At 40.2% G+C, this 12,193-nt stretch overlaps 1 protein-coding gene across 2 annotated transcripts in view; it reads left to right on the top strand.

Annotated features, from left to right (window-relative positions):
- Positions 1-12,193, top strand: part of cacna1fb (calcium channel, voltage-dependent, L type, alpha 1F subunit) — an 88,884-nt gene that overhangs the window by 18,499 nt on the left and 58,192 nt on the right. For both annotated transcript variants that reach the window (XM_061685121.1, XM_061685110.1), the window contains exons 5-7: positions 5,057-5,196; positions 10,955-11,106; positions 11,173-11,325. In XM_061685121.1, coding sequence (XP_061541105.1) covers positions 5,057-5,196; positions 10,955-11,106; positions 11,173-11,325 — 445 coding nt within the window. The remainder of the gene's footprint in view (positions 1-5,056; positions 5,197-10,954; positions 11,107-11,172; positions 11,326-12,193) is intronic.

The following is a 12,193-nucleotide window of genomic DNA, read 5'->3' as shown; positions in this document are numbered from 1 at the left end:
AAATTGCACTTAAACAAATATTAAACATTTGGCACATAGGTATCGAGTCATTAACCCACTAAGGAGGCCCAAAAATGTCTTAAAGCCTGCCACATTTGAATGAATTAAAAAAACAACACAGTGTACATACTTGAAAGCATTTGGGCTTTGTCACTAGTTTTAAATCAGATGTCATACATTTTAATATCACTGTTAATTTTTAGTATTTATTTTTTTTATTGTATGAATGTTGTCATGTTATGTATTGTATAATGTCTGCTGCCTTTTGGCTTTTGAAAAATATTTTATATCTCAATAAGCTTTTACCGAGTTAAACAAAGGATAAATAAAATGTGAAATAAGACCCGCCCTCGGGCTGCTGGACTGTGATGTGAGACCTTTACCTGTTAATCAAATGACATTGAAAATAAGTTTGCTGAAGTCAACGACTGCCTGAATATTGATAACGTGTGCCGCTGTAGTTATAGTTTATAAACGGTTACCTTTCCCGTGTGCCTGTGTCTGTGTTTGTGTGTGTGTGTGTGCTATGTGGGGAACACACACACAACTCTGAGCGCTGATGTTTTAACGATGTCCCCGCAGTTGAGTAAGCTTTTTAGCTCCATCCCTTAGCTCACTAGCTCGTTAGCTCCCAGGCTAGCAAATGTAATAAACAATTATCTTTACCTTTGTCCCTTTGAGCAAACGTCGTTCTGCCAGCGACTTGCTGCATCATGAGTGGCACGGCGGGTGTTACCATCCATCCATTTTCTGAACCGCTTATCCTCACTAGGGTCGTGGGCGTGCCGGAGCCTATCCCAGGTGACTCTGAGCGAGAGCCGGGGTACACCCTGAACTGGTCGCCAACCAATCACAGGACACATCTGAACAAACAACCATTCGCACTCATATTCATACCTACGGACAATCTAGAGTCTTCAATTAACCAAACTCACATTTGCACCTACGGTTAGTTAGAGTCTTCAGTTAACCGCCCCATGCATGTTTTTTTGGAATGTGTGAGGAAACCGGAGTACCTGGAGAAAACCCAGGCAGGCACGGGGAGAACACGCAAACTCCACACAGGCAAGGCCGGATTTGAACCAGACGTGCTAACCTGTCGCCTACCGTGCTGCTGGGTGTTACCACAACAATGAAAATATATCAAGTCCAGAAAAAACTCCCACGTTCATTGTATTTATGGAACTATAACCTGCCCTCCTCTGCCTCTGATTGGTTAGCACCAAGACAGGATTCGTAGTTTTGATTCGCTGCATGTGAAAACTCTTCACCAACACACACACACACACACACACACAAACACACACACACACAAATGCACACACTTTTTCGATTGACATTACTGCAAGACTTCGAATTCTTCCACTTGAATATATCTTGAAACACATTGAATTAATAACTGATCAATATAGAGGCTAATGACATGACTTTGGCTTAGAATACAATAACTGTTTGCTCCCTAACACTTTTGAGGTCACAGAGATATCTTGGGCACAAACGTGACTAAATTGGTTACAGAAGAATATTATTCAATTACTTTTAAATCAAATAATAATGTAATATAAAAGTAGTCTTGAAAATATCTGGGACAGGTTAGTTTGGCTTACAGTGGGTACGGAAAGTTTTCAGACCCCCTTAAAATTTTCACTCTTTGTTATATTGCAGCCATTTATGAAAATAATTTAAGTTCATTTTTTTCTTGATTCATGTTCACACAACACCCCATATTGATAGAAAAAATGAATTGTTGAAATTTTTGCTTATTTATTAAAAAAAAAAAAACTGAAATATCACACAGCCATACGTATTCAGACCCTTTGCTGTGACACTCATATTTAACTCGGGTGCTGTCCATTTTTTCTGATCATCGTTAAAATGGTTCTACACCTTCATTGGAGTCCAGATGTGTTTGATTATACTGATTGGACTTGATTAGGAAAGCCACACACCTGTCTATATAAGACCTTACAGCTCACAGTGGATGTCAGAGCAAATGAGAATCATGAGGTCAAAGAAACTGCCCGAAGAGCTCACAGACAGAATTGTGGCGAGGCAATGAGCTGGCCAAGGTTACAAAATAAATTCTGCTGCACTTAAGGTTCCTAAGAGCACAGTGGCCTCCATAATCCTGAAATGGAGACGTTTGGGAAGATCAGAACCCTTCCTAGAGCTGGCCGTCCAGCCAAACTGGAGGGAAAGAGCCTTGGTGAGAGAGGTAAAGAATAACCCAAAGAACACCGTGGCTGAGCTCCGGAGATGCAATCGGGAGATGGGAGAAAGTTCTAGAAAGTCAACCATCACTGCAGCCCTCCACCAGTCGGGGCTTTATGGCAGAGTGGCCCGACGGAAGCCTCTCCTCAGTGCAAGACACATGAAAGCCAGCATTGTGTTTGCTAAGAAAAACACCTGAAGGACTCCAAGATGGTGAGAAATAAGATTCTCTGCTCTGATGAGACCAAGATAGAAATTGTTGGCCTTAATTCTAAGTGGCATGTGTGGAGAACACCAGGCACCTGTCCAATACAGTCCCAACAGTGAAGCATGGTCATGGCAGCATCATGCTGTGGGGGTGTTTTTCAGCTGCAGGGACAGGGAGACTGGTTGCAATCAAAGAAAAGATGAATGCAGCCAAGTACAGGGATATCCTGGACGAAAACCTTCTCCAGAGTGCTCAGAATTTGAGACGGGGCCAAAGGTTCACCTTCAAAAAAGACAATGACCCTAAGCACACAGCTAAAATACTAAAGAAGTGGCTTCAGAAAAACTCCGTGACTGTTTTTGAAGGGCCAGCCGGAGCCCTGACTTAAACCCAATTTAGCATCTCTGGAAAGACCTGAAAATGGCTGCCCACCAATGTTCACCATCCAACCTGACAGAACTGGAGAGGATCTGCAAGGAGGAATGGCAGAGGATCCCCAAATTCAGGTGTGAAAAACCTGTTGCATCATTCCCAAAAAGACTCATGGCTGTATTAGCTCAAAAAGGTGCTTCTACTCAATACTGAGCAAAGGGTCTGAATACTTATGGCTGCGTGATATTTACGTTTTTCTGTTTTAAGAAATCTGCAAAAATTTCAACTATCCTGTTTTTTTTCTTCTGTCAACATGGGGAGCTGTGTGTACATTAATGTGGAAATAAATGAACTTAAATGATTTTAGCAAATATAAAAAAAAGAGTAAAAAATTTAAGGGGGTCTGAATACTTTACATACCCACTGTATATTTATCTCTTGGCTCTCTCCACTTTCTAATTATTATTCTCCAAAGGTAAGATTTCAAGTTAAATCTCTTATACAATGAAATGTTTCATATTTCAAATCCATATAGAGTTCCAAATGATTCCTAGAGTATGTTACAAATGGCTTTATTGTGTGAAATCCTTTGCATTCACATTTCGAGCAGATCTTACTCTCTCAACTCATCCGTCCTAATTCCTACAGTTCAATATTGGTGGAGTGATTATTATTATTATTATTAATAATATCCACTGATGAAAACTGTAAGTGAATGAGCTCAGCTCCTGTTTCATGATGAAACAGCCAGGAGCTTCACAATACAGGTCTGACTATTTATTATTTAGCACTTTAAAAGTATAATTTGGATTTATTATGTATTGAGATTATTTTCATGGTTTTCTAAAAATTTTTAAAATGATTACTTACATGTAGAATATGCTTATGTTTAAGTTAAGCAGTGGTTATGTTGCAATTCAAATATATATTTTTGTTGTTGGTTTATTAAAGTTATTTTTCAGGATTTATAATTTGTATTTATTTTTTCAATTGTAGTACATTCTTATTTTTAAAAGTTACTTGATGTAACCCATTGGTTAATAATAAATGGGTAAATTTTTCTCATACCTACTGTTGCTGATTATTGTTCTCTGTTTGAGTAATATCACTTGATCAAGCCTTTTCTAACATTTCATACTACAAAATAAGTAAACTATGTATGATTATTGCTTATATTGGCTTGGACCGATATAAGTATCGGCCAAAATTCAAAGCTGCAATATTGGTATAGGAAGTGAAAAAGTTGGATCGGGGCATCCCTTGTTTTAACAATTAGTTCGCTCTGGCCCCCTGCTAACAGCAGGAAGTCCTATGCTACTACTAACTAGCTTGTCAGGTGCACTCGCAGATTCGCCTATCTGTAGATTTTTCTTTTTGTTTTTCTTGGGAGAAGGGCAACCAACCCCAAAAACCCTTATTGATGATTTATCCCCTCTTATTCAAGACATTTGGGGTAAAAAAAAAAAAAAAAAAAATATATATATATATATATATATTTTTTTTTAAAACAACTAAATCAATTAGGTGTGTCTGAAGTGCCACTAAAATAGGCCCAACGACGCCACTGGACTGTACCTTGTGCTAAGCTAGGCTAACCCTGCGCTAGGACAAGCTAAAGTTAAGCGAATCACCTGCTGACTCCGTTCATGTGTCGTAGATGTGTTTGCATGATGATTTTGACACAAAATTAGGGCATTTAGATGCAAAGAGAGGACATTTTGACACAAAAAGGAGACTTAGACACAAAGAGGAAATTTAGATGCTAAATAAAGACATTTATACACAAATTGAAGACATTTAGACACTTTGAGGACAGTTACTAAGAGATGACATTTGGAGACAAAATGAAGTAAATTCTTAACAAAATGAGGACATTAAGACATAACTTGAGGACATTGAGGTCTTTAGAGATTAATAGAGGACATTTTTACACTTTTTAGGGCTTATATATATTATGAGAGGACATTTGGATGCAAATTGAGGACATTTCAACACAAAGTGAGGACATTTCGACATTAACAGAGGCACACAAAATAAGGACAATTTGAGGCAAATTGAGGACATCTAGACACAAAATGAGGACATTTAGACATAAATTGAGGGCATTTAGACACAAAGTGAGGACATTTAGACAATAAGAGAGGCAAACAAAATAAGGACAATTTGATGCAAAGTGAGGACATCTAGACAAAAAATCAGGACATTTAGACACAAATTGAGGACATTTCAACACTATGACATAGTGACATCTTGTGTTTCCCCTAGGAACAAGTGGAGTATGTCTTCCTCATTATCTTCACTGTGGAAACCTTCCTGAAGATCCTGGCTTACGGTCTGGTCATGCATCCAAGTTCTTACATCCGAAACGGCTGGAACCTTCTGGACTTTGTCATTGTCATCGTCGGGTAAGCTAAGCTAAAATTGTTGCGTTATTGTTATGTTATTGTTGAGTTGTTATTTATCTTATGTTATCATTGAATAAGCAGATAAACTTGTATCTTGATGATAAATCATATTTATATAATGACATTTTAGCTGTGGTGTAAATGGATAAAGTGTAGTTTGTGGTTGCACTGCAGTGGTGCGGTGGTAAATATTTTGTGTTACTGTTGCATCATTTTTATTACGTTATTGCTGTGCCAATGTGTTGTTACATTGTTTTTGTTGTGTAACTTACTTTACTTATTGTTTTTATTTTTTACTTTATTGCTATGTTATTGTTATGTTGTTGTGTTGGTGTTATGCTGTTGTTGTTCTATTACATTATTGTTAGATTATTACGTTATTGTTACATTTATAGTATGTAATTATTTATGAGACTTATAGTCGAACATATCCATCTTAGCTACCGGGTGAAAGGATAGAGTGTAAGTGGTTGCGGTGCAGCGGCGCGGCGTTAAAGTGTTTGCGAGTGGAGGCAAACATGGGCTGACGTCCTCGTTTGCTGGGCGTCCCGAGCGGATCCCCGCGGCGCTGCTAGAATTGGTGTGATTCAGCCCTGTTGTTGCAAGCATGCGTAATGCTTGGCTTGTCACGGCGTGCCGGTGGACCCTCTTGCTGGTGCTCACAATGTTTGGTCACCGGTGACCTCGCGGCATGTCCTCAGGGTCGTGATGAAGGTTGTTGTCATAATGGCTGGAGAACAAATGCCCTCAATTGACTTATTTTGTTAAGTTGCAGGGATCTCATTTTAAGTGTGTCCTGCATCTGAGAGGCACACAAATGAGCAGGGACGCATAAAGCATGCTGAATATGCGTCCACCGACGCACAGCATTGCTTATCCACCTATGTGTGTTTGCTTCAGCTGATTATTATCCACTAAAAGTACGAGTCCTGTCTTGGTGATAGCCAGTACCCAATTCGAGGCAGAGGAAATAAATACTACGGAGACATTTTTCCGGACTCAATAAATTGTCATTGCTGTGGTAACACGTGGCGCAACGCTCACCAAAGCAGAGAGCCGTTGGCGGAACGGCGTTGCTTCAGTAGATGCAGACAAGTGGGACACTTTAGGGAAAGTTAACTATTTATTCATGGCTTAAGGTACTCTGGCGTTGGATCGGACATCTGTCATATGATTTTGTCTTTACAAGACTTGCACTATGTGTAAAAAAAAAAAAAAAAAAAAAAAAAAACACGTGACATGCAAGCGAGCCTGGTAGATAGAGGTGTACGTGCGCTGTAAAAACGGTGCCAAAATGAAGCATATAACCGCGAGGAACGGTTGAAGTGTACTGCAGCTAGGAGGCTAGCTGCCCTGTTAATCAAAGCACAAGCAAGTGATGCACCATGCTGTCACAGTTTGTGGACTGGCCGTCGGTGCCTAAGCACAGTGGCGTCGTCCAAGGCAAACCCAGTCAAACAGGGCCTTTCACATCCACATGAACTCAAATATTATACTTCAGTTCAGTTTTGACAAACAAAGGGGGAGTACTGCAGGGATCTCGTTTGATGTGCGTCCCGCGTTCTCGACGCATAAAAATGATCAGGGGCGCAAAGTGCATGGAGAATCTGCATCAACTGACGCACAACATTGCTCACCTACTTATGTGCGCAAGGCTTGAATTAAGCGGTCTTGCATCGCAGTTTGCGGGTCAAAATTCGCATTTTGCACATCACAAAACACATTGAAAAGCAAAACTGCAAATCAGGTTTACCGTGAAGATGGTCGTGAAGACGGAAGCAGGCAGTGATGTATGTGACACCAACTACATTGGAATTGGGGTTGTAAGAGCATAAAAAAGAATTGAACACATTTTACAAATTCTGCCCTGGTTCTCAAACAAAATAAATAAGAAAATAAGCACAAGTAAATAAAAAGAGAAAGCTATATATGTTTGTGTAAGTGAGTCGTGTAATGTCTCCAAAGACGAACGAAAAACACAAAAACAAAAACAATACTAGAGCGCGCGTAACTGAGGCAACCACACGGGTAGGCGCCATCTTGCAACAAGCGGATAGCAAGGCGGGTAGCAAGGAAGGAGCACTGGGGATGAGGAAGAACAAGGAGGTAAGTACGATCGCGGGGAGTGGAGAAGCTCACATGCAAGTGGGCAAGAGATGGCTTGTGTACCGTGGATGAACGTTAATACTCTGGCGGCGACTTCCAGGATCTGGCAGGCTTAAATGCAGGCAGTGTAGAGAGCTGATTGGGAATAGGTGCGGAGGCAGTGATGAGTGGTGATTGCAGGGGAGAGAGAGAGAGCGAGGGAAAGGCGAGGCACCAAGCGCCATCCAAGTTCCATAAAAGGAACTGCCTTTTTAGCAAATAATCATTAACTTAGAATTTTATGGCTGCAACACGTTCCAAAAAAGCTGGGACCGGTGGCAAAAAAGACTGAGAAAGTTGAGGAATGCTCATCAAACCCCTGTTTGGAACATCCCACAGGTGAACAGACTAATTGGGAACAGGTGGGTGCCATGATTGGGTATAAAAGGAGCTTCCCGGAAAGATGGGCGAGGTTCACCTCTTTGTGAACAAGTGTGTGAGGAAATAGTCGAACAGTTTAAGGACAATGTTCCTCAACGTACAATTGCAAGGAATTTAGGGATTTCATCATCTACGGTCCATAATATCATCAAAAGGTTCAGAGAATCTGGAGAAATCACTGCATGAAAGCGGCAAGGCCGAAAACCAACATTGAATGCCCGTGACCTTCGATCCCTCAGGCGGGACTGCATCAAAAACCGACATCTATGTGTTAAGGATATCACCACATAGGCTCAGGAACACTTCAGAAAACTAATATCTGTAAATGCAGTTTGGCGCTACATCCGTTAAGCGCAACTTGAAACTCTACTATGCAAAGCAAAAGCCATTTATCAACAACACCCAGAAACGCCGGCGGCTTCTCTGGGCCCGAGCTCATCTAAGATGGACTGATGCAAAGTGTAACAGTGTTCTGCGGTCAGACGAGTCCACATTTCAAATTGTTTTTGGAAATTGTGGCCGTCGTGTCCGCCGGGCCAAAGAGGAAAAGAACCATCCGGACTGTTATGGACGCAAAGTTCATTTTGCACATGTTACAACAACGTGGCTTCGTAGTAAAAGAGTGTGGGTACTAGACTGGCCTGCCTGCAGTCCAGACCTGTCTCCCATTGAAAATGTGTGGCGCATTATGAAGCGTAAAATACGATAACGGAGACCCCGGATTGTTGAACAGCTGAAGCTGTACATCAAGCAAGAATGGGAAAGAATTCCACCTGTAATGTAATGAATGTAATGAATGATGATGTAACACAATGGCGCACATTGCGCTCAATCAAATTCTTAAAGGACTTTTTTTTCATAAACTGCTTATCTGTATGGGGAGGTGGTGGTGGTGGTGGTGGGGGGGGGGGGGGGTTAAATTACAGTCCACCTCTGCAATACTGTACGTGAAATTTGTGAACTAGAATTTGTGAACTAGAAATACCCTATTTAAATACACCCTAGGTATGTTTTTAATTTTTTAAAGGCCTGTAAACACACCTAAAACAATGCAAACACATTTAAACACAATATATTGAGAGAGAGCAAGAGCAATGGATAACACAAAAATATTGTATAAAGACTATAAAAAATAGAGTAACAACTGTAATCAAAATCTGTAATATATTTTGAACGTAGTACTTTTCAGTGGGGAGTTCCCACTGGGAGCAATTATTAAAAGTGCGTATATGTGAAACGCCATTATGAAACAAACATAACTTCTAAAAATGGTTCAGTTGTTAAGAGTTGTTAAATTGAAACTTCTAAAATTGTTTGAGACTTCACTGTTGTGTCAAGATGCCAAACATTCAGTCATTCATTCATCTTCCGTACCGCTTCTCTTCACTTGGGTCGGGGGCATGCTGGAGCCTCACAGTTGTGCTCATATGTTTTGATTACCAGGACAAAATTTGTAAGATGTGTACAATTCTTTACATGCTCTAATATCATTGTATCAGTGGCTTTTAAAAAAAAGAAAAACATCAACAATACTATCGTTTATCGTGAAGGTTTTGGGGAAAATATATCCATCCATCCATCCATTTTCTGTCCCGCTTATCCTCACTAGTTCTCGCTGGCGTGCTGGAGCCCATCCCAGCTATCTTCGGGCGAAAGGCGGGGTACACCCTGTACTGGTCGCCAGCCAATCGCAGGTCACATATAAACAAACACCACTCGCACTTACATTCACACCACTCGCACTCACATTCACACCGACGAACAATTTAGAGTCTTCAATCAACCTACCGTGCATGTTTTTGGGATGTGGGTTGAAACCGGAGCACCCGGAGAAAACCAACGTTGTGTTATTCTTGCATTATTCCTGTTATATTATTTTTACATTACTGTTACATTTCTGTGAGTTCATTATTATGCTTTAGTTGCATCATTACCGGTATGTTATTTTTATGTCCTTGTCTTTATTTTTACATTATCCTTGATATATTTTTGCATTTTTATTGTGGTATTGTTATATCAGTGTTATGTTATTGTTGTGTTGTTTGTACGTTCCTGCTTGGTCATTGTTATGCCCGCCATCCAGCTATTCATTTTACCTACCGCTTATCCTCACTAGGGTCATGGGCGTGCTGTGGTTCCTATAATTATTATGTTATTGTTATATTGTTGTTTTGTTGCTCCATTATTGTTGTGATATTGTGTTATTTTGAACATCAGTGTTATGTTTTTATTCCATTATTGTTGCCTCATTGCTACAGTATGTTATTGTGTTATTTCCATTATCTTTACGATACTGTTGTCATTAACATCGTTGCGCCTTTCTTACGTTGTTGTTGCATCATTGTTGCATTTTTTTTTATATAGGCTATTGTTACATTACTATTGCATGTTATTTTTACGTTACTGTTAAATTGTTATGTCACTGTTTGGTTATTTTTATGCAATTGTAGCACTCCTGTTACAATGTTGTGATGTTGCTGTTGTGTCATTGATATTTTTGCATTGTTGTTGGTGTTACATTATTATTACGAAATTGTTACATTACTGTTATATTGTTGTTATGATATTGTTACTTTACTGCTATCATTCGATTATTAATGTAATTTTTTTGGTGTTACATTGCATTGTTGTTGCCTCATTATTATGTTATATTTACCATATTGTTGCATTTATATTGGGTTATTTGCATTATTGTTACATTGCTGTTGCATAGTTATGTTGTTGTTGTCAGGTCATTGTTGTTACATTATTGTTGCAGTGTTTTTATGCTATAGTTACATTATTGTTGCATTACTGCTGTGTCATTATGTGATTGTCGCCTTGTTGTTATGTTGTTGCATTATTGTTAAGCTATTGTTACAGTACTTTTACATTGTGTTTATGATATTGTTACATTACTGTTAAGTTGTCATTATGCTATTGTTACATTACTGTTACATTATTGCTGTGTTATTGGTATGTTATCAGCCTGATTCTCTACTGCGCTCATGTCACAAGCTCTTAGGATGAGCTGGACTTGTCTTCAGCTTGTTAAATATGAGCCTCAGGGTCCACTTCAGTTTAGTCTAAGTTGAGTGAGTGTGAAGATCTTCCTGTCCCACCTGATCTGTCTGAGTCCATATGTGGCATGGACCATCCTTCACACCACTGGAACTTGGTTTTCACACAGTGTTGAAGACTTGTGGAAGTGGTTGCTGTGATTTGATAATGCGGCTTCCTGTCTCCGTAACAGTTTGTTCAGCGTCGTCCTGGAGACCATGACGCACAAGTCAGGCGAGCAGGCGAGCACACACCACATGCCGGGCAAACCTGGAGGTCTGGACGTCAAAGCTTTGCGCGCCTTCCGGGTCCTGCGGCCCCTCAGGCTGGTTTCAGGAGTTCCCAGTGAGTGTGCGCAGCGGTGGCGGTGGTGACATCACATCATGGGCGCTGACGTACGTGTGTGGACAGGTCTGCAGATCGTGCTGAACTCCATCATGAAGGCCATGGTTCCCCTGCTCCACATCGCTCTGCTGGTCCTCTTCGTCATCATCATCTACGCCATCATCGGCTTGGAGCTCTTCATCGGACGCATGCACAGAACCTGCTACTATATAGAAACTGGTAGATGAACATTAAACATAACAAACATGTGCCTAAATGCAATAGGACTATTTTTTGTGCTTTCAATCTACAGTTTGACAATATAAATTTTTAAATTCAAAATGTAATTCAATTAAATTTTATCCATCATCACTAGCTGGCATGCACTGCTGACACGAACAACATGGGTATGAAAAGACAGGAGCTACTCTAGAAAGCACAGTCAGTATTGACAACCTTCGGTATTTGCCCCCTTCTCAAATCCTTATTTTTTGCATAGTTTTCCCACTTACATGTTTAAGATTGTCAAACAAATTTAAATGTCAGACAAAGATAACCAAAGTAAACATAAAATTTAGTTTTTAATGTTAATTTTATTCATGAAGGGAAAAAACCTATTCAAAGCTACCAGGACCTGTGTGGAAAAAGTAATGACCTCTCCAAGCCTAATAACTGCTTGGGCCATCCTCAGCAGCAACAACTGAAAACAAGCATTTTCTATAACTGGCAATGAGTCTTTCACATCTCTGTGGAGATATTTTGCCCCACTCTTCCTTGCAGAATTGTTTGAATTTAGGAACACTGGAGGGGTTTCAAAGCGTGAATGGCCTTTTTAAGGTCATGCCACAACATTTCAATTGGATTCAAGTCCAGACTTTGACGAGGCCAGGCCAAGACCTTAATTTTTCTTTTTTAAGCCATTCAAAGGTTGACTTGCTGGTGTGTTTTGCATCGTTGTCCAAGTGCAGAACCCAAGTGCGCTTTAGCTTGGGCTCATAAAACTGATGGCCGAACATTCTCCTTAAGGATTTTAAGGATAAGAGCAGAATTCAGGGTACCATCAATCACAGTAAGTCGTCCAGGTCCTGAAGTACGACAGCAGTCCCAG

The sequence above is a fragment of the Phycodurus eques genome, chromosome 1, assembly GCF_024500275.1.
Source record: "Phycodurus eques isolate BA_2022a chromosome 1, UOR_Pequ_1.1, whole genome shotgun sequence".
In the NCBI taxonomy this organism is placed as follows: Eukaryota; Metazoa; Chordata; class Actinopteri; order Syngnathiformes; family Syngnathidae; genus Phycodurus; species Phycodurus eques.
Note: the sequence above shows the minus strand (reverse complement) of the source record. Positions and strands in the feature narration are given on the sequence as shown.